Source organism: Mesoplodon densirostris, chromosome 9 (assembly GCF_025265405.1).
Source record: "Mesoplodon densirostris isolate mMesDen1 chromosome 9, mMesDen1 primary haplotype, whole genome shotgun sequence".
Lineage (NCBI taxonomy): Eukaryota > Metazoa > Chordata > Mammalia > Artiodactyla > Ziphiidae > Mesoplodon > Mesoplodon densirostris.
Genome location: NC_082669.1, coordinates 81,415,764 through 81,437,835, shown reverse-complemented (window position 1 = coordinate 81,437,835; position 22,072 = coordinate 81,415,764). Strand labels below are relative to the sequence as shown.

The 22,072-nt window shown below is 44.9% G+C and overlaps 1 protein-coding gene across 1 annotated transcript in view; it reads left to right on the top strand.

Annotated features, from left to right (window-relative positions):
• Positions 1–21,364, top strand: part of WNT2 (Wnt family member 2) — a 44,876-nt gene extending 23,512 nt beyond the window's left edge. The window contains exons 4-5 of the mRNA XM_060107727.1: positions 2,238–2,502; positions 21,135–21,364. Of these exons, the coding sequence (XP_059963710.1) occupies positions 2,238–2,502; positions 21,135–21,364 (495 nt within the window). The remainder of the gene's footprint in view (positions 1–2,237; positions 2,503–21,134) is intronic.
• Positions 21,365–22,072: the final 708 nt, after the last annotated feature.

Sequence of the window (22,072 nt, the reverse complement as noted above, 5' to 3'; positions counted from 1 at the left end):
GGCTGTGCGTATTTATAAGGATTCACAAGGTGTATTAAATTAATATGCAAACCCTTCAGTTAATCAAATAATTAATATGCAAACCCTTCCGTTTGCATATTTTAAATTAATATGCAAGCCCTTCAGTTACCAAGTTCGAACTTTGCAACCTGGAAACCTAGTATTACAAAGAAAGGGAAGTAATATTTCCTGTTATTTTTAAATCTAAGAGTATTACTTATGAGTAAATAACCCAGCTTTTAAAGGAATAAGCTTTGAAGAATGAGCATTCATAGTCAATTCCCAAGCACTTGGCATGGAGTGAGTTCTGCGTGGCTCCATCGAGATCTTAGGATAGAGGGCTCCCGGACGGGTGACCCAAATGGGGCAGACTGGGGGAGCCAAGACAGCCCTCCTAGGGGTGTTTCTCTGGCAGAGGCCTGCTGTCCAAGTCACCCGGTGAGCCTCATACCAAACAGCTGGAATATAAAGATAGGGGGGCAGGGTGGGGGCCATATGGGGAGTGTAGTTCCAGAAAAGGAGTTCATTCTAAGAAGTCCTTTAAAGATGCCCAGATCCCTGGGACCTGGGAGACCGAACTAATGCCATTTCTCCTGCTTCCTTCCCTGTCCTTCCCTCCAAAGCTGGCTCATCCTGAAGAGGACAGATTTCAAATGTAACAGGGCACAGTCCTCCATGGGGGGCAAAGCGGGAAACCTGTGGTGCCAAGGCCCGAGCTGGGAAGGGGATGAGTGAATGCACAACTGTGGAGCCACCATGCTGTCTTGGCTCCTTTTAGAATGCTTTTGTGGGCCTGACCTTCTGGAGTGATGAACATTTCTGCACACGTAGTCCTATTGATACGATAGTCTTGTTCAGAAACTGAGTCTGTGGAAGAGGAAACACCAGGGCAGAGTTACCTGGGGTGAGGCTCCGGGGAGGGAGAGGCAGCCTGGAACATTGGTTTCTGTGGTGTGGGGTGGAGGGTGAGCTAGGGTGCTGCAGGGAGCTCCCCCTGGGTTGCGTTCTGGAGTCACCCGCCCGTACCCCATACCTAGACCAATTATACCAGAACCTCAGGGAGTGGGCTGAGCAAGCTTCCAACTGCCACCTCCAAGTTCTTAGAAATAGGTCTCTCAATGCGTTACCCTAAGAATTTTGTTCCTAGTACCACCTTGAATAATGTCATCAAGGGGTTCCATTCCCCTTCTGCCTATGCCCCCCACCCTAGACACCCTCTGTCTTGGACATGCAAATGGAGAGGATGGGGACCCTCAAAAGGCAGGTTTCTCCTCGTCTGCTCCATGACTGAGCTGAGGACCAAAGGCTCAGACTTGAGATCTCCAAGGCCCGTCTCTCCCACTGCCTTTCTGAGTGTCACTGTGCTTTTGGTATCTGATGAGGGAGCCCCTAATCAGCCCACTTGCCTCTGCTTCCTCTCTACGAAAGAACAGAGCAAGCCCAGCCCTGTCTGCTAAGCTGAATAACTTGGGCAAAGTTGAGTGATCATCTCCCAAATTTAATGTCACCCTGAGGGTCACCAACTGACTTTCCAGTGTACCCTGACCCTGTCCTATACCAGCTGTGTAACCTTGGACAAGTGTTTAACCTCTGTAAGTCTTGCTCCTCAATCACTACAAAATAAATACTGTAGCACAGGATTGTTGTGAAGATCAAGGTCATCAAGATAGAGTTCAGAAAGCATTATCACAATGCCCAGAACATGGAAAGCACCTCAGAAATAGGAACAATCACTATTATTGTCTTAGTGAAAGAAAACGGGCTTAGCGATTACTTTGTTAATTTGAGTAATAGTATACATTTCCAATATATTGATAGTAAAGCTATATTTTTTTAGAAAATACTCTAATTCATTCCCTCATTCTTCAAGCCGGCCCCATACCCCAGTAAATTCAAATTAGTGGGGCTTTTGTTATCCCCCTGGGGAAGTTCGTTCGCAGTCAGGCGCTGCCCCCCACCACCTGCTGCAGTGTGGTATGGCTGAAGAGACCAGCAAATGACCCCAACATCTCCCAGTCCTGAGCCCCAGGATCCTGGGTCTTTGGTCACTTCTTTTTTTTTTTTTCCCTTTTTAAAAAAATTTATTTGATTGAAGTATAGTTGATTTGCAATGTTGTGTTAATTTCTACTGTGCAGCAAAGTGATTGAGTTATACAGATATATACATTCTTTTTCATATCCTTCACATGTACGTGCTGGAGTCCGCCTCCACTGAACTTGCCCTTCTTCTCCCACAGGCTGTAAAGCGGTTCTTGAAACAGGAGTGCAAGTGTCATGGCGTGAGCGGCTCATGTACCTTGAGGACCTGCTGGCTGGCCATGGCCGACTTCAGAAAAACGGGCGATTATCTCTGGAGGAAGTACAACGGAGCCATCCAAGTTGTCATGAACCAGGATGGCACTGGTTTCACTGTGGCTAACAAGAGGTTTAAAAAGCCGACGAAAAATGACCTCGTGTATTTTGAGAATTCTCCAGACTACTGTATCCGGGACCGAGATGCAGGTAAGTTCAAAACACTTTATTCACAGCACCTAATTCTTCCAACAATCAGCACTCTGCAATTTAAATGCAGAGTTAAAATTTAAGTGCAAAGTTCTGTATTTTCCGCCTGCCAATCCTATAAGCGCAGTCTGCTGCCTTCAGGTTCAAAGCTTAGGTTCTTCATAATTCATATTTAAAGTGCATAGAGAGCTCTCCTAAGCACCTGGAGAAACCGGTTGATAAGGTGCAGATTCTGGAGAAATGGGAACCCAACAAGAATGCACATGGCAAAAAGTCAAAGTATGCAGGTTAGCAAAATTCTTCAGCCTGGACAGAACTCTAATTAGTGGGTGAATGTCCATATGTATAGAAACACAGCATCTTTCCTGTGATCCTGAGGCTGAGAGGAAGGAAGCTTTGCGGTGTATCTGCTGCCCCTTTAAATCCCACCTCTGTCACTGTGGAGGGGGTCCCAGGGATTTACAGTTAGCCTGTTCTGGAATCCTCCATGCTTCACACTCCCTTGCTCTTTCCACAATGCTCAGAAAGTTGCCAAATACTTGAAAGCAAGAATTCATCCCCACTGGCTCAGCTGTCGGTGAGCAGTGGAAGAGGGCTGCGTAAGAGGCAGTTGGTTTATTAAAGCCACACCCTTCCCTTGACGACGGCACCTTCTCTGTCCTGAACTCACTCAAAGAGCAGCTCCGTCAGCCTTAGCACAGCTGTTGCCACCTGTGGGTTTTATACGTGTGCTTTTCTCCACCTCTTGCCCCTCCGGTCAGCACTGAACTCCTTGCTTAGCACAGTCCATGCAAAGACTCTGGTACAAAATAAGAATGAGTACAAGTCTCAGTGGAGAGGAGGTGATGGAGAGCCCACAGCCAACTTGGCTGAAGCCAACTTTTCAGACTTAGTAGAAAGCAAGGGAATTCATTACCAGGAAAAAAATCCTCGAATTCAAATTCTGAGTTTGTTTTTCATTCCAAAGTAATTGCAAAGGAAACAGTAAAACAGTGCAGACGTCAGCAGCTCCTATCACAGGTCTGACCAAGAGGCATGATTACCAGGGAATGTCACAAGAAGTCCAAAGCCTCTTCTTTGTCCCCGAGTGGTTGGATTTCCTTCATGGTTTGATGAGCTGGTTCTTTGCAGCACTGGGGCAAGTTTGTACATGCAGCCTCTGGATTAATAACTGCTGAGCGAAAGGGCCAGATGCTGTGCCCTGCTGCATTCCTCACATGCTTTGCGACCTCTAACAAGTCATCCTACCTGTCAGGCCAAAGTTTCGCCGAATCCCCAAGAAACCTGTGCGTTGGTACAGGAGGGTCCCAGAGGTCTGGGTCCCTCTCTGCCATTAACTAGCTGCTTAACTTCAGGCTCCTCAGATGGTCGTGGGGCTGATGACATCAGGATCATTTTAGGAACTATGTACTGACTCCTGTGGGCCAGGTACTGGGCTAAGACCATTGCACACATGGTCTTATTCAATCCTTAGAGCCTCCCTATGACATCAGAGCATTGGAACTGATTACTGGAAAAAAAAAAAAAAGGACTAAGAAGAGGGTGGCTCCTGGCTGATCAACACCAACCAAGAACCACATTCACATCTTATTTTTTGAGATCAGATAAGCACCGTGGATATCATCATCCCTACTGTACAGATGAGAAAAGTGAATGACCAGCTCAAGATCTCATTGGTCTTGGAGGGGACGGATGTCCAGCTGTCTGACCCCACAGCCTGTGATCCTAACCCTAACACTGTAACTTGTCCTTACGTTTCTCCCAGGGCATGTATTATGTGAAAGGCCTGGTGAAGCAGAAACCTCATTTTAAACATAAGAGGACCTACTTCCTCGGGACATCTTTTCTGGGTCTTTGGATTGAAGCAGTTTGCACAGTGAAGCAAATGGTTATGCTTGATGGACATTTAACTGCTTCATAGATAGTCATTGAAATAAAGACCTTACTTTCTCTTCCCCACAGAGGAGATTTGGAATCAAACCCCTGCTGCGTCTTCAGGTTACTAAGTTATTCCTGTACACTTTGCTTTTTCTACTCTCTGTATTAGAACACAATTCTGTTTCTCGATCCTAAAATAGCAGACACACCTGCAGCACCTGCCATGTGTTAGGGCTTGATCTACATTCTCTGAGTGAGGTGGGTATGTTATTATCCCACTTCATGGGAGGGGCAACTGAGGCTCTGACAGGCAGGCTATGGATTTTGCCCAAGGACTCTTGATGGGCATGAGGCAGTGCAGGGACTTGAGCCCGAGTCTCTGCACGCTTGTACCCATTTTATTCTGCCTCCCAATGCACCAGCCACTGGGCACACTGCTGCAGATGCAGGCTTTCTGAGGGAGGCTATATAATTTACCCCCTCTCCTAATTTATTTCTGCTCTATTTTAGGCTTATTTTAGCTTCTCTGATTTAAAAAGTTGTGAATTGGGTTCTGGGTTGGTGTTGATTAACCAGGAGCCACCTTACTATTTTTTAAGTAGCCAGTTCCATTGTTTTAGATCAGATTTCCACTAAGATTCCTAGGTTAGTCATAAATTGTCTGAACTACACTTAATGCCTTTATTTTTCTGCCTAGAAAAATGCCAGAGTCATCCATGAAAACTCGCAATATTTCTTTTGAATTCTGTTGACCATCGGATGATTATTTTAGTGAAAATATGATTCAGGGCGTTTGATATCATGTAGAGAAAAGTTTGGATTGCTGACTATTTTTTTCATCGTTCATATTTGGACAAATAACACATACAAATAGCACACTATGAGGTGCAGATTTTCCCTGAGACAGCCTCCTTCAACCCGCATAGCTGCCAAGGGCCTTGTGCTGGTCTGTGTAAAGACGAGGCTTTCTCCTGGCCACTTTCTACTGGAAATTTCTGTAGTATGCAGTCTAGCAAGTCAGTCAGAGTGTGTGGTTCGGAATCTTCCTGGAGTAGCTCATAACTTCTGACTGTAGAGGCAGGGAGATGTGACAGAGTCTGAGACCTGTGAGAAGGGGAGATTCCAGAGCCCAGCTCAGTGGCATTCCTTCTCCGGGCTCTGCGCCCTTGTTTGGGTCAGTGCTAACATCGATCCTCTGGTGTATGTTAAAGAAGCACTCACAATTAACGAGTCAGGACATCACTGAGTGAGTCTCTCCCCTCACTAGGATCACACGACATCAGGAAGGACCTGTTTTCTGGTAAATGGAACATGTTCAAGATGGGTTACCATCAGAGGTATCCAGGCTCTAAGATAAGTCAGAAGTTTGCAGTAAAATTTAAATCAAATAACATATATATATATATATATATATATATTTTTTTTTTTTTTTATTTATTCACCTGCTCTATTAAAATCGATATTAACTTTTCCCTAGATTACACCTCAAACTACCCACTCGGCTGTGTTGCGGTTATTTTGTTTTCTCTTGCTTTTTTAATAAAAAACTATCATGCACATTTAATATTCAACTGATTGGGCACCTTCTCCTTGTCAGCACTTGGAAAAGCAATGATGGTGAGCAGGTTGAATATTGTCAAGTAATAGATATTCGGAATTGGCAGACTTTAGTCTTGCTAGTCAGCACCTGCTGCCTGTTCAAACTCGCTCATAATCTGACTGAAGTGAGCCGGCTTGTTTGTCATTTCGGTTTGTGGAGTGGACAAAGTCTGCAGGTCTAGTCCACTATTTTCCAAAGTGAGGGCCTCTTCAGAGACCTATTGAATCAGAATCTCAGGAAAACCCCTGAGATTCTGTATGCTTTTCAAACTCAAGCATATCAAAATTTGAAAAATCCATGATTTAGGTAGTCCATGGTTCCTGATTTTCCCATAAATATTAGGTAAGAAGAAATCCAGAGAGATTTTTTTTTAAATACCTCATCTCTTACAAAGGAAAGAAAGCTTTTTTATTTGAGGAGCTCTAAATAAACGTCATTCAAAAATATCCCTGCCCTGACTTACCCAGTGTAAGAGGGTGTCCTTTCACATTAAGGCCCTGCATTTTCTGGAACCCTCTTTTACTGGGAATAGCACACTGAAATGATCTCGGCCATGAAAGCTTCCATTGGAATTAGCTTCACAGAGATCAGCAAGTCAGCCCTTTAGTGAAGCCCTGAAATAGTGATACCAGGACTAGTGAATTTTGGTGAGAACTATAGAAGGGTGAGTCAAGACCCTAGGGTATTCCTGGGTGAGGACAGACCCAGACCTCAGGTGAGGAAAGGTGATGGGAGCTTTGGGTGAATTCCTACTGAGAATCAGGCCGTGGGCTACAAGCTTTATGTGTATTTTCTCTGAATCTTCACAGCTCTTACCTCCATTTACAGAGATGGAAACTGAGCCTCTGAAAAGTTAACTTGCCCAAGATTTCATGGCCTGTAAGTGATAAACAAAACAAAATAAATGAAGTCAAAACCAAAATCTATACTTTTCTCACTTTACTTCCTGAAATTTGATGGTAGTGACTGGGGGGCTGTGTAATAAAGAGGCAGCACGAGGACACAGAACATAATGGGATGAGGTGCCCACAAAGCAGGGAGGTGGGAGGTGGAGAGACTTCACCCATGTCTAGCTCAGGTTGCCTAGAAGCCCCTTTCAATGACAAGCCCTTCCAGAGTGTTAATGTCTTCGGTTGCTCCTAAGAAATGATAAGCTCAAAACCTGATTAAGGAAGATTTTCTTATGGCAACAATAATAACAAAAGACATTTTCTCCCAGTCTTCAGTTGAAGAAGGTGAGTGCTCTGATGTTCAACTATAAATACTCCCCAGAGATTTGGAGAGTAGGTACAGCCGTGTGATGCTGTGCATGTGACATTTTGCAGGCCAAACTAGAGGGCAGACCTAGGAACTGGGCTTTCTGGGAAGGGTGGTTCTGTGGTTATCTTCTCTGGTTATTGCCCCAGACATCTGTAAATCAAAGAAACCCTTAAGTTGGAGATAGGTGCATCGCTAACTAAGGAATGCTGCTGTCCTCTCCAGGGAAGCGTCTGCACCTAATCACAGGCCACTTTCACTGGTTATTTTGTAAAAACCCTGACCTGGGCCAGAGGTCACCCTGCGGTCTCTTCTCCCACTGTAGAAAACAAGCAACCCTCCGCCTCTTGTCCAGTCAAGTACAAAAAGCAAATGGAGTTCAACAGTTGTTTAACTTGTTGCTGAAAACCTGATACAGGTTTCCCTCACTGTCTGGAAGTAGAGCCTTCCCATGGAACCTTTCGTAAGCCGAAATGCTATAAAGAGAATAATCAATTACCTTAGGATACATCTTGCTAACAGATGCACAAGATAAATTGAGATAAAGCACAAATCCTCACAGACTCCTTTCAAAGTGATGGCGCCTTGATGCTGAGATGCTGTGTGGGTCCTGGGGAGCTTGATGGGCGGGGGAACCCCTGCTGCTCAGGTGTGCGCTGCCTCTCTAACAGCTTGCTGCAAAAACAAACGCTAAGCGCTCTTTTCACTTTTCGCCTTTTTCTGTAAAAGCGAAAATCCTCTTGAAGTGAACTTTCTCACCATCAGGGGTTACCTGTACCTGGCTGAGAGTCGCAGGCTGTGAACGATGTAAGACCTCCCTCGGTATCACGGTTTTTTCCACATTAATCATCTTTAGCAAACAGCTCAGTACCCATGGGAACACAGAACTCCAACCACGGCTTACAGAGTCTGGCGTTCTAGACCTGCCCTGTGGTGTGGTCTGGTTTGCAGAACCTCTGAATGCTGTGCTTGTGACCTGACGAAAAACAAGAGAACACCATGTCAGCCAATAGCAGTGGGTGGACTCTGTTTTTTTTGTTTTGTTTTGTTTTTAACATCTTTATTGGAGTATAATTGCTTTACAATTATGTGTTAGTTTCTGCTTTATAACAAAGCGTTTAGTTATACATATACATATGTTCCCATATCTCTTACCTCTTGCATCTCCCTCCCTCCCACCCTCCCTATCCCACCCTCCCTATCCCACCCCTCTAGGTGGTCACAAAGCACAGAGGTGATCTCCCTGTGCCATGCGGCTGCTTCCCACTAGCTATCTATTTTACTTTTGGTAGTGTACATATGTCCATGCCACTCTCTCACTTTGTCACAGCTTACCCTTCCCCCTCCCCATGTCCTCAAGTCCATTCTCTAGTAGGTCTGTGTCTTTATTCCTGTCTTACCCCTAGGTCCTTCATGACCTTTTTTTCCCCCTTAGATTCCATATATATGTGTTAGCATACGGTATTTGTTTTTCTCTTTCTGACTTACTTCACTCTGTATGACAGACTCTAGGTTCATCCACCTCACTACAAATAACTCAATTTCGTTTTTTTTATGGCTGAGTAATATTCCACTGTATATATGTGCCACATCTTCTTTATCCCTTCATCCACTGATGGACACTTAGGTTGCTTCCGTCTCCTGGCTATTGTAAATAGAGCTGCAATGAACATTTTGGTACATGACTCTTTTTGAATTATGCTTTTCTCAGGGTATATGCCCAGTAGTGGGATTGCTGGGTCATATGGTAGTTCTATTTGTAGTTTTTTAAGGAACCTCCATACTGTTTTCCATAGTGGCTGTATGAATTTACATTCCCACCAGCAGTGCAAGAGTGTTCCCTTTTCTCCATACCCTCTCCAGCATTTATTGTTTCTAGATTTTTTGATGATGGCCATTCTGACTGGTGTGAGATGATACCTCATTGTAGTTTTGATTTGCATTTCTCTAATGATTAATGATGTTGAGCATTCTTTCATGTGTTTGTTGGCAATCCGTATATCCTCTTTGGAGAAATGTCTATTTAGGTCTTCTGCCCATTTTTGGATTGGGTTGTTTGTTTTTTTGTTATTGAGCTGCATGAGCTGCTTGTAAATTTTGGAGATTAATCCTTTGTCAGTTGCTTCATTTGAAAATATTTTCTCCCATTCTGAGGGTTGTCTTTTGGTCTTGTTTATGGTTTCCTTTGCTGTGAAAAGCTTTTAAGTTTCATTAGGTCCCATTTGTTTAGTTTTGTTTTTATTTCCATTTCTCTAGGAGGTGGGTCCAAAAGGATCTTGCTGGGATTTATGTCATAGAGTGTTCTGTCTATGTTTTCCTCTAAGAGTTTGATAGTGTCTGGCCTTACATTTAGATCTTTAATCCATTTTCAGCTTATTTTTGTGTATGGTGTTAGGGAGTGTTCTAATTTCCTTCTTTTACATGTAGCTGTCCAGTTTTCCCAGCACCACTTATTGAAGAGGCTGTCTTTTCTCCACTGTATATTCTTGCCTCCTTTATCAAAGATAAGGTGACCATATGTGCATGGGTTTATCTCTGGGCTTTCTGTCCTGTTCCATTGATCTAGCTTTCTGTTTTTGTGCCAGTACCATACTGTCTTGATTACTGTAGCTTTGTAGTATAGTCTGAAGTCAGGGAGCCTGATTCCTCCAGCTCCATTTTTCGTTCTCAAGATTGTTTTGGCTATTCGGGGTCTTTTGTGTTTCCATACAAATTGTGAAATTTTTTGTTCTAGTTCTGTGAAAAATGCCAGTGGTAGTTTGATAGGGGTTGCATTGAATCTGTAGATTGCTTTGGGTATTAGAGTCATTTTCACAATGTTGATTCTTCCAGTCCAAGAACATGGTATATCTCTCCATCTATTTGTATCATCTTTAATTTCTTTCATCAGTGTCTTATAATTTTCTGCATACAGATATTTTGTCTCCTTAGGTAGGTTTATTCCTAGATATTTTATTCTTTTTGTTGCAATGGACCTTGTTTTGATACTAAATGTACAATTCCCACCAGGACACCTGAGTTCCCTCATCTCGTCATGGAACAAATATTTATTAAGCCTCTTCTATGTGCCAGAAACTACGATAAGCTCCAGGAATGCAAAAATGAGGTAGACAGACTCAGTCCTTGCCCTAGTGGTTTCATAGGCCTCCTTGTCCTTGTGGAGGAGCCAGGTGGGTGGCAGGCAAGGAGGCTCAAGCTAGGTGCTGGGGAACCCTGCCTGGACAGGAATGTGATTTTCTTAGGTTTCAGTCCTCACTCCATTGCCCTATTACAAGGTCTTACCTTACATTTGTCACTTTAAAAAGTAAAGAATCAGTTATTCATTCCTTTATGTGTTGAGCTTTATTGTAGAAATTTCATGAGTTGATACCTCAAAAGTGCTAGAACAGGAGAGAATGATATGAAAAATGTATTGGTGAGGCTTCTAAGTCACCATTTTTCCTGTCTGTCCCACTGGATTCTGATTCCATCATGGCAGGAACTATATGTCTGTTCACCACTGAATCCCTGGCATCTAGTACATAAACATGTATTGAATTGAATTAAATGGCAAGCTATAAACAGCATAAAATATGTTCATCATATTAGCTGGATTCTTATATTGGTGCAGTGTCATACCTTAAAGATAACTTTACCTTCCTTTGACAGGTAATTACTAAGCACGTCTTCTCTCATCACTGATTACTTTATAATACACAGCCTATGAAAATTCCCATTTAAGCTTAAGTGTTAAATGGAATTTTTCCTCGTATTCAAGTGCATTAGTGGGGCATTTACAGAGCTTAAGATGCTGCTGGCTGCCCATTTCCTTGGATGAGATCAAAGGTCTCAAGTAAATGCAACAGCAGACTCTATCTGTTGCTTTTAGCTGCCACCACATACTCAGTTCTTTTACTCTTTGGGGGGGGTGCTTTTTCATTTACTGTTATCAGTGGGATTACTGGGTAGTTCATCTGATTTCATTGTTAACATAGCAAAATACTTTTTACCTCCAGTGCTATTTTATGTTATAGGCATGATCTATAAATCTGCATTACCTTTTGGAATATAGATTTGCTAGAATTACTATACTTTTAGGATACACTAAAAAGTACCCTAATTTTTTGAATTAGTTGAAAGTAACAATCAGATTGAATTTGTGAAATTTTTTTTAAAAAGGGAATTTTTTTCTTTCAAAAGAAAGAAAATTGCAGGAAAAAAAGATTTTATTTTCTTATTTTGAAATCTTTGACGTAATTTAACTACTAACAACAAAGGATTTACCAAACAGACATCCTTTACTTTTTTGGGAAATAGAAAAAAATTATCTCTAATTACCATGTTAATGTGTTGCAAGCAAAAGAATGTTTAAGTACTTTAAAATAATGTATTTGTTTACTTCCTTTAAGCTTTCCCCCTGAAACCTATTTTGTGCTAGTGTGGTAAATCTCCTTTTTAAAATATGCAAATTTCATATTCCTAGGGAAAGAGCCCTGTAGTATAGATTAGGAAACTTTGGTGCTACCTATTATTATTTCTACTGATTACTAACTGGGTAGTCTTGGGCAAATTAACTTCTTTGGGTCTCTTAAGATATGTGTTTCACCTAGAAATTCCTAAGGTTCCCATGATTCAATTATGAATGAATGAATTGTTCATTAATCTTACTCTAAGTTTGCAATAACACAACCTGAACTTGATGCCACAGACTCTCTTAAGTTGTCATTTTGAATTTCTGTCATTTAAAAATGTGCCACATTCCTTGTATATGTTCTCTGTGTATCAAGTGAGATAATTTGAATAAAAACCTGGCTTTTAGCTAGTCTATTCTCCCATAGTGCCTGGGGACTGGGTGACCCCTCCCTGGAGAAGTGTGCCTTCCTTTGGCAAGGGAAGGCTGATCTTAATTTTTAAGGAATTGATTTTAATATTTAATAAATCAGGAAGTATATGTTGACCACCTGAGAACTATGCAGTATATAGAAGAAATATAAGACCTAATGCTGTCTTTGGGAAGCAAGATGCCTGAGAAATCATCAAACATTTCAAAACAGTGTATGAGCTCTACTGGTTGATGTGCTAACGTTATAGGACTTAGGAAGGTGGTCCAGGTGGGCTTGGAGCAGCCAGGGAGTGCTCTATGACAGGTGCTGAAGTAGGCCTGAATCTTGAAGCATGGGAAGACTTTCAATCTAAAGGAGTTCGAGGAAAGTCCAGTGCAGCAGATGAGAATAACTCTTATGAGCAAACAGTCTACACGGCTGTGACATCAGAAAGTCTCTTCAGGAGACGGCCTGATTAGAGGATACGGGTGGAGGGCAATGGGAAATGAACTTGGGTAGGCTAGCTAGTGCCAGGTATGGAAAACCTTGACAAGTCTAACCTCAACAACTTTAATTCCACGATAGGATTTGTTAATTTAATGGGACATGATTTCCTGTGCCAGTCAAACCTGTCCTAGTTATTATGAAAATGTTGAGTAAAACCCTCTGAGATAAGTGGAGAGACAATGTCCTTCCCTGCGTTTTAGTTTTGCAATCACTGATGCGAGGAAGGGGGAAGCCTTCCAAGTAGATGAATGTGCGGTCTCTAACATTTGCTATTTAACATTCTTTTCTTCCCTCAATAAATCTGTGTTGTGAATGACAACGTGTAAGTCAGCCAGAGGAGAAACAGCCTATTGGATGACGGGCTTAAGTGAATCTTGCCTTATGCCCTAACGGTCAACATATGGGCTTCTGTCAGCCTGGAGTGGCAGGAATTTCCAAAGATACAGGCCCATCCAGAGAGAGAGAGAGAGAGAGCGAGAGAGCGAGTGCCCTTTCTCCAGGTCCCTGAGATGTGGGTCTGGGAACTATTAACAAAAGCCCTCCATCCTTCTCTGCTGTCAGGAAGATGCATGTCAGGGGAGACAGAAGTGTTTTTGCACTGGGAACCCTGACTCCATCATTAATTTTATAGCTCTGGGGATGGGATGCTTGATTCTGTAAAGTTCCCTCAGCATTGCTTCACCAAAGGTGCATTATGTGGTCCCAAACTTACGTGATTTAGAAACTCTGATTCTTCATCTTTTTCCCATGCATATGTGAGCTCTTGTGTGAATCAGGGTGAGGAAAACACCTGTGGGAGGAGAGAGGTCCATCTGGCTGGAACCCGCACCTTCCCAGGGTTACAGACCGCCCGGATTTTACGGGCACTGACTCTAGGCAGATGATCTAATGACAGTGCGGTATGAAGATGATAGATGAAGGTTTGGGTCCGCTGAGCCTGAGTCTGCACCACTCTGTCTGGGGACTGGGATCTGTACCCAGGCAGGTCACACATCTGGGCACACTTCACAGACCTAAGGCAAAGGGAAGTCAGGGAGAAGAGCTTCCAACTTGTCACTTCTCTTAAGTGAACTGAGTAAATCAAAGTGTAGTAAGAAATAACATTATAAAGCAATATAAATGATCTTTTAAACAAACATGTTAAATCTGAAGCATCTAGATATGTGTTTATCCATTTAACATATCAATTTGGGAGACTAATATTAGGGCCATTACTCAAAGATATTTTTTAAATTTCTCCTTTGAAGTACTTTTAGAGCCAGCCACAAAGCCAGGCTTTGTAGATATTGTATGATGCAAATACTTGACCCATAAAGATCAATTTGGCATTTGGAAATGGCGCAGAGAATCTTAGAATGAAGTCTGAGAAGAGCTAGGTAAGTGATCAAGTTATGCCATTTCATTTTTGGTGAGATGCAAATTGGTGCTATAGGCTTTCCTGAACAGAGACCTCTGCTTAGGGACAGCTCCTCCCAGAGTCTTCAGTCGTACCACATCAGCAACATATATTAGAACCAACTTGGGAGCACGCGTGTTTTGGAGATGTGCGTTCTGGTATTGCCAAGTATTTAGTCTGTCTCATTCCTCAAAAAGGTGCCAGGAATTCAACAGGAATATCAGTACAGGAAAAATGCAGTGTAAGCTACAAATACCATGTTAACAAGCCTTGTTCACTTTCTCACAAAACTTCGGGTGTCCTAATTGTCTACAGCATATCAGGCATTGGAGGAAAAGGTCCCCTCCAAAAGAGTTATATGTCAGGACCTTTGCAAGTTCTTCAGTTAATAAAATAATGAAGGGAGAGAACAGGAAACCTGCTAAAGCGCTGATCACATACTGTTACACATGAGCCTGCTTTCTGGGGCCTGGCGGGACATGAGACCAAATCACAAGGTCAAGAGCTCCATCTCTGGAGTCAGACAAGCCTTCTCCAAATCCTGACCCTGCCACCTGCTTGCTGTGTGATCTCGGGCAAGTCACTTAACCCCTCTGACCTTCTGTTTCCTCATTTCCAAAACAGTGATGATAATAGTACCTACTTTATAAGCACTTATGAGAATTAAATGAGATAATGCAGGCAAAGGCTTATCCCAGGGCCCGGCCTGTGTAAGCGCTCCACAAATATTGGCCCCAGTTATGAACAAAAAGGAGAGAAAGGGGATAAAAAAGAAGGTAGAGGGGGAAAAAAGAAAGAAGAGGGGGAAAAGAGAAGAAAAGAAAGGATGGAAGAACTTCAGCTCTATCTGGCTTTGAAAATGTGAAAACTGGCTCTTCTGGTAGGTGTAGCTGGCTTTATTTCCCCAGGGCTCTTGTTATGGCCTAGGTGGGGTCATCAGATCATCTAATGAGTGACTCATTACTTAATAAGTTGGTATATTACTTAGAAAAAGAGATCTAAAAGTATATGTCACAAATATTCAGAACTAAACAAGGAGCCAGGTCATAAAACTCAGTGGTTCCTTTTCATAAAGCACATGTGAGCTCTCTCTCTCTCTTTCTGTCTCTCACACACACATATATGTGTATAATCTTGTATATATATATATATACGTATAGTCTTGATTCTTTTTTTTTTTTTTTCCTTTTTTTGCGGTATGTGGGCCTCTCACTGCTGTGGCCTCTCCCGCTGCGGAGCACAGGCTCCGGATGCGCAGGCCCAGCGGCCATGGCTCACGGGCCCAGCCGCTCCGCGGCATATGGGATCCTCCCAGATCGGGGCACGAACCCGTATCCCCTGCATCGGCAGGCGGACTCTCAACCACTGCGCCACCAGGGAGGCCCTTGATTCTTTTTATTTCAAGAATAATGGTGGGGCTTCCCTGGTGGCGCAGTGGTTAAGAGTCCGCCTGCCGATGCAGGGGACACGGGTTCATGCCCCGGTCCGGGAAGATCCCACATGCCGCAGAGCGGCTGGGCCCGTGAACCATGGCTGCTGAGCCTGCACGTCCAGAGCCTGTGCTCCGCAATGGGAGAGGCCACAACAGTGAGAGGCCCGCGTACCGCAAAAAAAAAAAAAAAAAAAAAAAAGAAGAATGGTGATGGTGATGTTTTCTGTCTTGCAAAGGCTAATGGGAAGTCCTTATTATAATTTCAATACAGGAAGCAATACCAACAAGTTTTGTGTAGCTTCTGCACTCTGGCAAACTCTCTTTTCAGGGCTTTGATGAAATGGCTCTATATTCTGCTCAAACGGCAGCAAGTGTCAAAACTTCCCTTCCTCCCTGCAGTCTGTCATCAGATCTAATGAGATCCAAACCCCAAAGCAGGGCCAGTGTGTAGTCCTTCACGAGGCAGCCTCGTCCTCCCCTCGGCTGGCCCATCCTGGCACCGCTGGTCCCTCAGAGGGGCCGCTGCTGCTCCAGGCTGCGACCCCACAGCGTTCTCACATCAGTGGCTCTCAACCTTCAAAAACCCGTCTCACATTTTCTTCTGGGCCTTCATTATGCCCTGTTTGGGCAGCCAGTGGAGAGTGGTAGGTTCAGATTCATCGTGAATTCCAGCATTGTGTAGCTGAACACTGAACCGCTGAGAGAGCTCAGTGCCAGAGTCTTTGTCTCCTTTTCTGAAACCGCTTCTTAGTTAAGCTCTTGCCAGCGGCCATCACTTTGCTCCTCTCAGAGTTTGGATGATGTTGAGGCCACTTCACTGAACAACCTTCTGTTCAGTTGGAGTCTAGTTCAGTTTGCTGCATTTGGGGTACAAAACCCACCAGGACCATTAGTCCAGGCTGAGTTAGACCACAAGATTTGACCTCCTTAAGCTTGCAAGTCGCCAGGGAAAGAGCACGGAGTTCGAGGTCAGTAAAAGGCCCACAGCCTGATTCAGGAATGAGACATTTGGCCTCCCTGTCCTGGCCCCTGTGCCCCATAGCCCCAAAGGGGATAAAGAATTCTAATTGCATGGTAATGTATTTATATTCTGATACATGCATGTCAGTGGAAGTGAGGAATGCTTATTGACGTGCAGGGCTTATGAACAAAACACATAAAAGGTAAAAACTCAGTTGCCTCTGAGATGGCAGGTGAGAGCACTTTTCACACCCCCTAGGGGTCTCATTCACACCCAAGGCTTCAGTTGCCACCTCTGTCAAAGATTTTCTAATTGGCATCTCCATCCTGACCTCTCTCCTGAGTCCCAGAGAGGATTTTCAGTGACCATTCCTACCTGTATGGCACACAGTCACAGCTAACTCAACATGCTGAAAACTAAGCTCGTTATCTTCCCCCAAAGCCTGCCCCTCCCAGGTGTCCCCCACCTCAGGGAATGTCACCCGCGTAAATCCCGGCACTCCCGCCGGAAGCCTGGGAGCACCTCTCTACTCTCCTCATCCTCTCAGCCACTTGTCCAGTCAGTCACCACGTCCTGAGGTGCAGCCTTCTCAGCTTCCCTCGAGTCCGTTAACCTCTCCCATTGCCACTACCACTGTCTCCACCCAGGCCACATCGTGTCTTTTCTGCGGTACGCGGGCCTCTCTCTGTTGCGGCCTCTCCCGTTGCAGAGCACAGGCTCCGGATGCGCAGACCCAGCGGCCATTGCTCACGGGCCCAGCCGCTCGGCGGCATGTGGGATCCTCCCGGACTGGGGCACGAACCCGTGTCCCCTGCATCGGCAGGTGGACTCTCAACCACTGTGCCACCAGGGAAGCCCCCAGAGTCCTTTATTGGTTTCTAACTGGTCTCCTGGCCTTCACCCTGGCCCCTTTCAATCCAGTCACCCATAGTGATTCCTCTGAAATACAAGTCAAATCATGTCTCCCTTTTGTGTAATAACTCTCAATAACATTCCTCTGCCCTTGGTTAAAATGTAAACCCCTTGGCCTGTGACACAAGGCCTTTCACAGGCAGATTCTGCCCACCTCACTGGCTCATCTCCTGCCACTGCCCCCTTTGAGCACTACCCTCCAGCTGCGGTGAACACTTTTCCGCTAAGTCTTCGCGTCTGTGGCCTTAGCTGCGGCCTCCTGTTCCTCTTCCTCATTCCCCTCCCCCTTCTCTTCTTGTTATTGAAATATAAAACGCATCCGGCAAAGGGCACGTACCACATGTGTACAGCTAAGTGAACTGTTTCAAATGAGCACCCCCAGGTAACATGTGCCCAGATCAGGAACCTGAAGAGAACAGTACTCCAGAAGCCTCCTTCAGGCCCCTTTTCACTACCTCCCCAAGAGATATCACTACCCTGACTTCTAATAGCACAGACTAGTTTTCCCCACTTTGAAAACCTACACAGTGTATCAGGTAACTCCTGCTGCAGAGCAAACCACCCATCAACGTAATGGCCTGAAATCACCTTAAAGTTCCACCTTCAGCTTCATCAGTCCTGGCAGCTCTGCTCTTTTGTCCACTTCATCACCAAGCTTCTTGCAAACTGCCCACACTCCGTCATCACCTGGCCTCTCCTCCTGTTCACTCTTCAACCCAATGCACCCATCCGTATTGTTCCACTGAAGCTGCTCTCATCAAGAGGCATGAGGTACCTCCTTATTGTTGAACCAGATGAACAGTTTTCAGTCTTTTCCTACTTGACACTCCCCACCATCCAACTCACCCTTTCATTCAGTGAGTCACCAAGTCCTAGGGATTCTTCCTCTTCAACCCATCCTGTATTTGTCCTACTTCTGTCTCCACTCATTATCTCTTGCCTGGACTAAGCCAACAGCCTCAAGATACCTCCCTGCCCCAAGCCACTCTTCCTGATTTATCATTTCAACATATTTTTCCCTCAATAGAAATCTGGACTGGCTCACCACCCACCATGGAATAAAATCCAAATTGCAGCAAGGCAGGAAGACTCTTTGACCTGTTGCTCCAACCTCTCTTTCCGTGCTTTTTGCCTAACACACACCCTCTGCCTCGGCCACATTGAATCTGCACAGTCTCTTGTGTACTTGACCTCTGAATTTCTGCTGGGAGGTTCTCTCTTGCCAGAAATTCCTGTCACCCCATTCTCCCCTTCAAATCTTCTATCTATCCTTCACGTCATATCTGTAATGTCACCTTCTCTACAAAGCCATTAACAGCTCCTTTTCTGATCCTGTTTTCTACTATTATTACTAATAAATATCGTTATTATAATATGCTTGGCTTACCCCCCCTAGAACATAAACTCCTCGAGGCAGGCAGGATCTCTGCTTTGTTCACTGATACAGCAGCCCAAGCTCCCAGAACTGTGCCTAGTACATAGTAGGCACTCTTGTTAAACGCTTGTTAAGTGAATGAATGGTTAACATTTATTGAGCACTTATTATGCCAGGAGCTTCCAGGCAGAATCTCATTCAGTCCCCACCACAGCTCTATGAGGAAGGAACTGTTTTTATCCCAGTTTTGCACAGGAGCAAACTGAAGCTTAATGAGATTAAGTAACGTGCCCAAGGTCACACAGTTGATAGATGGTAAAGCTAGGATTTGAACCCTGATTTGTCCAAGCCCTAAATAACCTCTCTCTACTGTCTTGAGCTTTGCAGTGGTGTTTTTCACAAAACTCTACCGTTGGCTACAGTAGGTCTTCAGCAAATGGAGCAGTTATCTTGAAGTAGTGGAAATAACTCTTTACATATTTATCTCTTCATTATATCATGAGTTCCCTGAGAATAGGAAGTGAATCCTAATTATTTTATTTCCTCATGGCCACCGCCAGAAACCCCAGGTAGCCGCACAGTGTCTCACACACGTTTGCGTTCGCTCAATGTTTACTGAATTAAGTAAAGGAGTCTGCTGTTAAGAGAGGCAGCATGTGGCAGCCAGTCCTTTTCGCACAGTCAGGAGTTCTGAGTACTGTCCCGGTGGTTGCCCCGAATCCAGGCCCAGCTGCTGTCTCTTCCAACGCTTTCCTTCTTCAGCACGATGTAGGCTCAGGGCCATCCCTGGCTAACCCACCCGCCACCCTGACTCCGGCCCTTTGCCGTCCTTCCTGTCCTTATGAAATTGCCCTGCCTGTCTTCCTGATGTCAGTGGTCTGATCACGCAGAGCAAGTCCTGCCCCTCCTACCCCTCTTCTTGACCCCATGCCCTGCTTGAACCTGGCTGCTTCCTTGGTCATTCTTGACAGGCAGGGCTACATGACATTTATATAGATAATTGGAACACAGGGTGGAATGTGATAAGCACAGAGTCATGAGGCATTGGAGGAGTTATGAAGAGGGAAAAATTCCTAGTTAAATGATGGAGGAATGGAAAATGAAGCCACTGTCTTTTTCATCCCGATAAAAGGTGGTATTTTTGTTTTGTTTTGCTTTTAATAAAGAGTTTAGCTTCTTTAGATTTGTTGGTTATTTAGGATTGTCAATTGCAAGTAATAGAAACTTGAGTGCTTTAAGCTGAAAGGTGAAATTTATTATAAGGATACAGTCTCTCGAGGTATCCAAAGGTTGGAATGCAGCCAGACCTCAGAGAGAAATGTCCAGAAAACAGTCCAGGGTCTGGGCAGCGTTCTCTTTCCATGTCTTATCCTCACTGTCTCTGTACATCTGCCTCGTTCTCGTCCACAGACCTCATCATGGTACATGGCTGCCAATGGCTGCTGTGTTTATACTTGGAATTTGTACTAACTGTCCCCATCAGAACCACAAATCCTCAGGGAAATCTACCTCATTGGCCCAGCTCGAGTCCAGCGCTCACCCCTGGCCCAGTCACCAGCTGCCAACAGAGCAGGGTCACGTTGTTCACCATGGCAGCCAGGTGCCCTGCTCTGTGCAGAAAGGATCATTGTAAGATGAGCAGACTCTCTAAAAATGTCCATTACACTTGGTTCTGTTACCAGATAAGGCTCTTGTAAAAGAACTCTGGGTGCCTCCTCAAGAAAAGAACAATTAAGAGCCTTCCTAGCTTTGAGATTCTTTGAGAAACAAATACATAAACATGAATTTGCCAAACAGCAAGCATCATCCTAATTAACTAAGACAATGTCCACTAGTCATTTCTAACAGGCTTTTAACACCAGTTTTGTTCATCAAAGACCTAGAATCCTGGCTTCAACCAGGTGTCTCACATACATCTAGATGACCCACTAGACCAAAGCATGGAAGACAAACCAGGCTGGGCATTGCTCCGTCCTCAAGGCCTTACACAAATGATGCCCACACCTGCCCTTCGGCAACCAGAGTTCTCTTGTCTTTCTAATAAGCCAGTGTAATCAGGTCCGGGGAGACAAAATCCCCACCGTTGGAGGGTTCCATATCCCAACAAATTCCAACAGAGCTAACTTTGGCCACTGCTTCCTTAATGTGATTTAAGGCTGGGAGAGAGAGGACTAGTACGGCTCCTTCTTTCATCCTGATCTGGCCTTGCCCATTCAGTGACCCATCAATCTAAGGCTGGGTAAGGAAAATCGGAAAAGCTTATCCAACTTAGAAGTGGGAATGCTGGAGTCAGGATGTCCAAGGCAGCTCCAAAGCTTCACATCCATTCTTCCTGGACGTGGTGCTCACTGCTGTTGCCCCCAGGGTTGACACGTGCTCCGTGGGTCCACAGAATTGGTGGCACAGCCCCGGGATGTGGTGAGGTGGCATCAGGGCCCCATCACTCTTCCTCTCGAAGCATACTGTGTTCCACGCACACCATTTCAGTGACACCCCCTGGCTTGTCTTCCAGGCTCGCCGGGTACAGCAGGCCGTGTGTGCAACCTGACTTCCCGAGGCATGGACAGCTGCGAAGTCATGTGCTGTGGGAGAGGCTACGACACCTCCCGCGTCACCCGGATGACCAAGTGCGAGTGTAAGTTCCACTGGTGCTGTGCTGTGCGCTGCCAGGACTGCCTGGAGGCCCTGGATGTGCACACGTGCAAGGCCCCGAAGAGCCCCGACTGGGCGGCTCCCGCATGACCCCAGCGGAGGTCACCATCCACCTTTCCTCCCACAAGGACTCCATTGGATCTGCAAGGATGCTGGGCTCTTGGGTTCCCTCTGGGAGATGTTTCCTTAGGCACGTGGCCTTTGTCTCTACGGAAGCCTCTTCCCGCTCCCTGGGGGCCCAGGACGGGGCCCACACGCTGCACATTAAGCATGCCCTATTTTCTCCGACTGCCGGCGTCCTGAGGCACGTCTCTTCCTGGTCGTGACAGGCTGTTAGAGGGGGGAGGGGTGGTGGGCCCAGACCACTGTCTCTACCCACCTAGACATTTCCTCTTCTAGAACAGTTGGCCAGAGGGAAAAAGAGTGTCTCAAAGGAGCTTCCTCTGTGTTTTCCAACAAATGTTCACAGCTAAGAAATTCCATACTTCTGTCTGGAGGGTAAAGTATAGAAAGCAGGATAAACCCCTACTGAATTAACTTTAATTCTTGAAAAGACCAAGCAAGGCTTTTGTCTGATCAAGTGATTTTCACAGCCACCACCTCTGGGGTGATTGGTAATTGGCTGGAGAAAAAATGGCTTTCAATAAACTTTAGGTTTCAAATGCACGCATTTCAAGGCATTTGTTGCCATATTAAAATCCGATGTGACAAGGTGGGTCTGTTGTCCTTTGGTACAGTTTGGAGTCCGTGCAATAGCAAAAGCCTCAGAAAGTGATTGCTTTGCATTACTGTCCACTC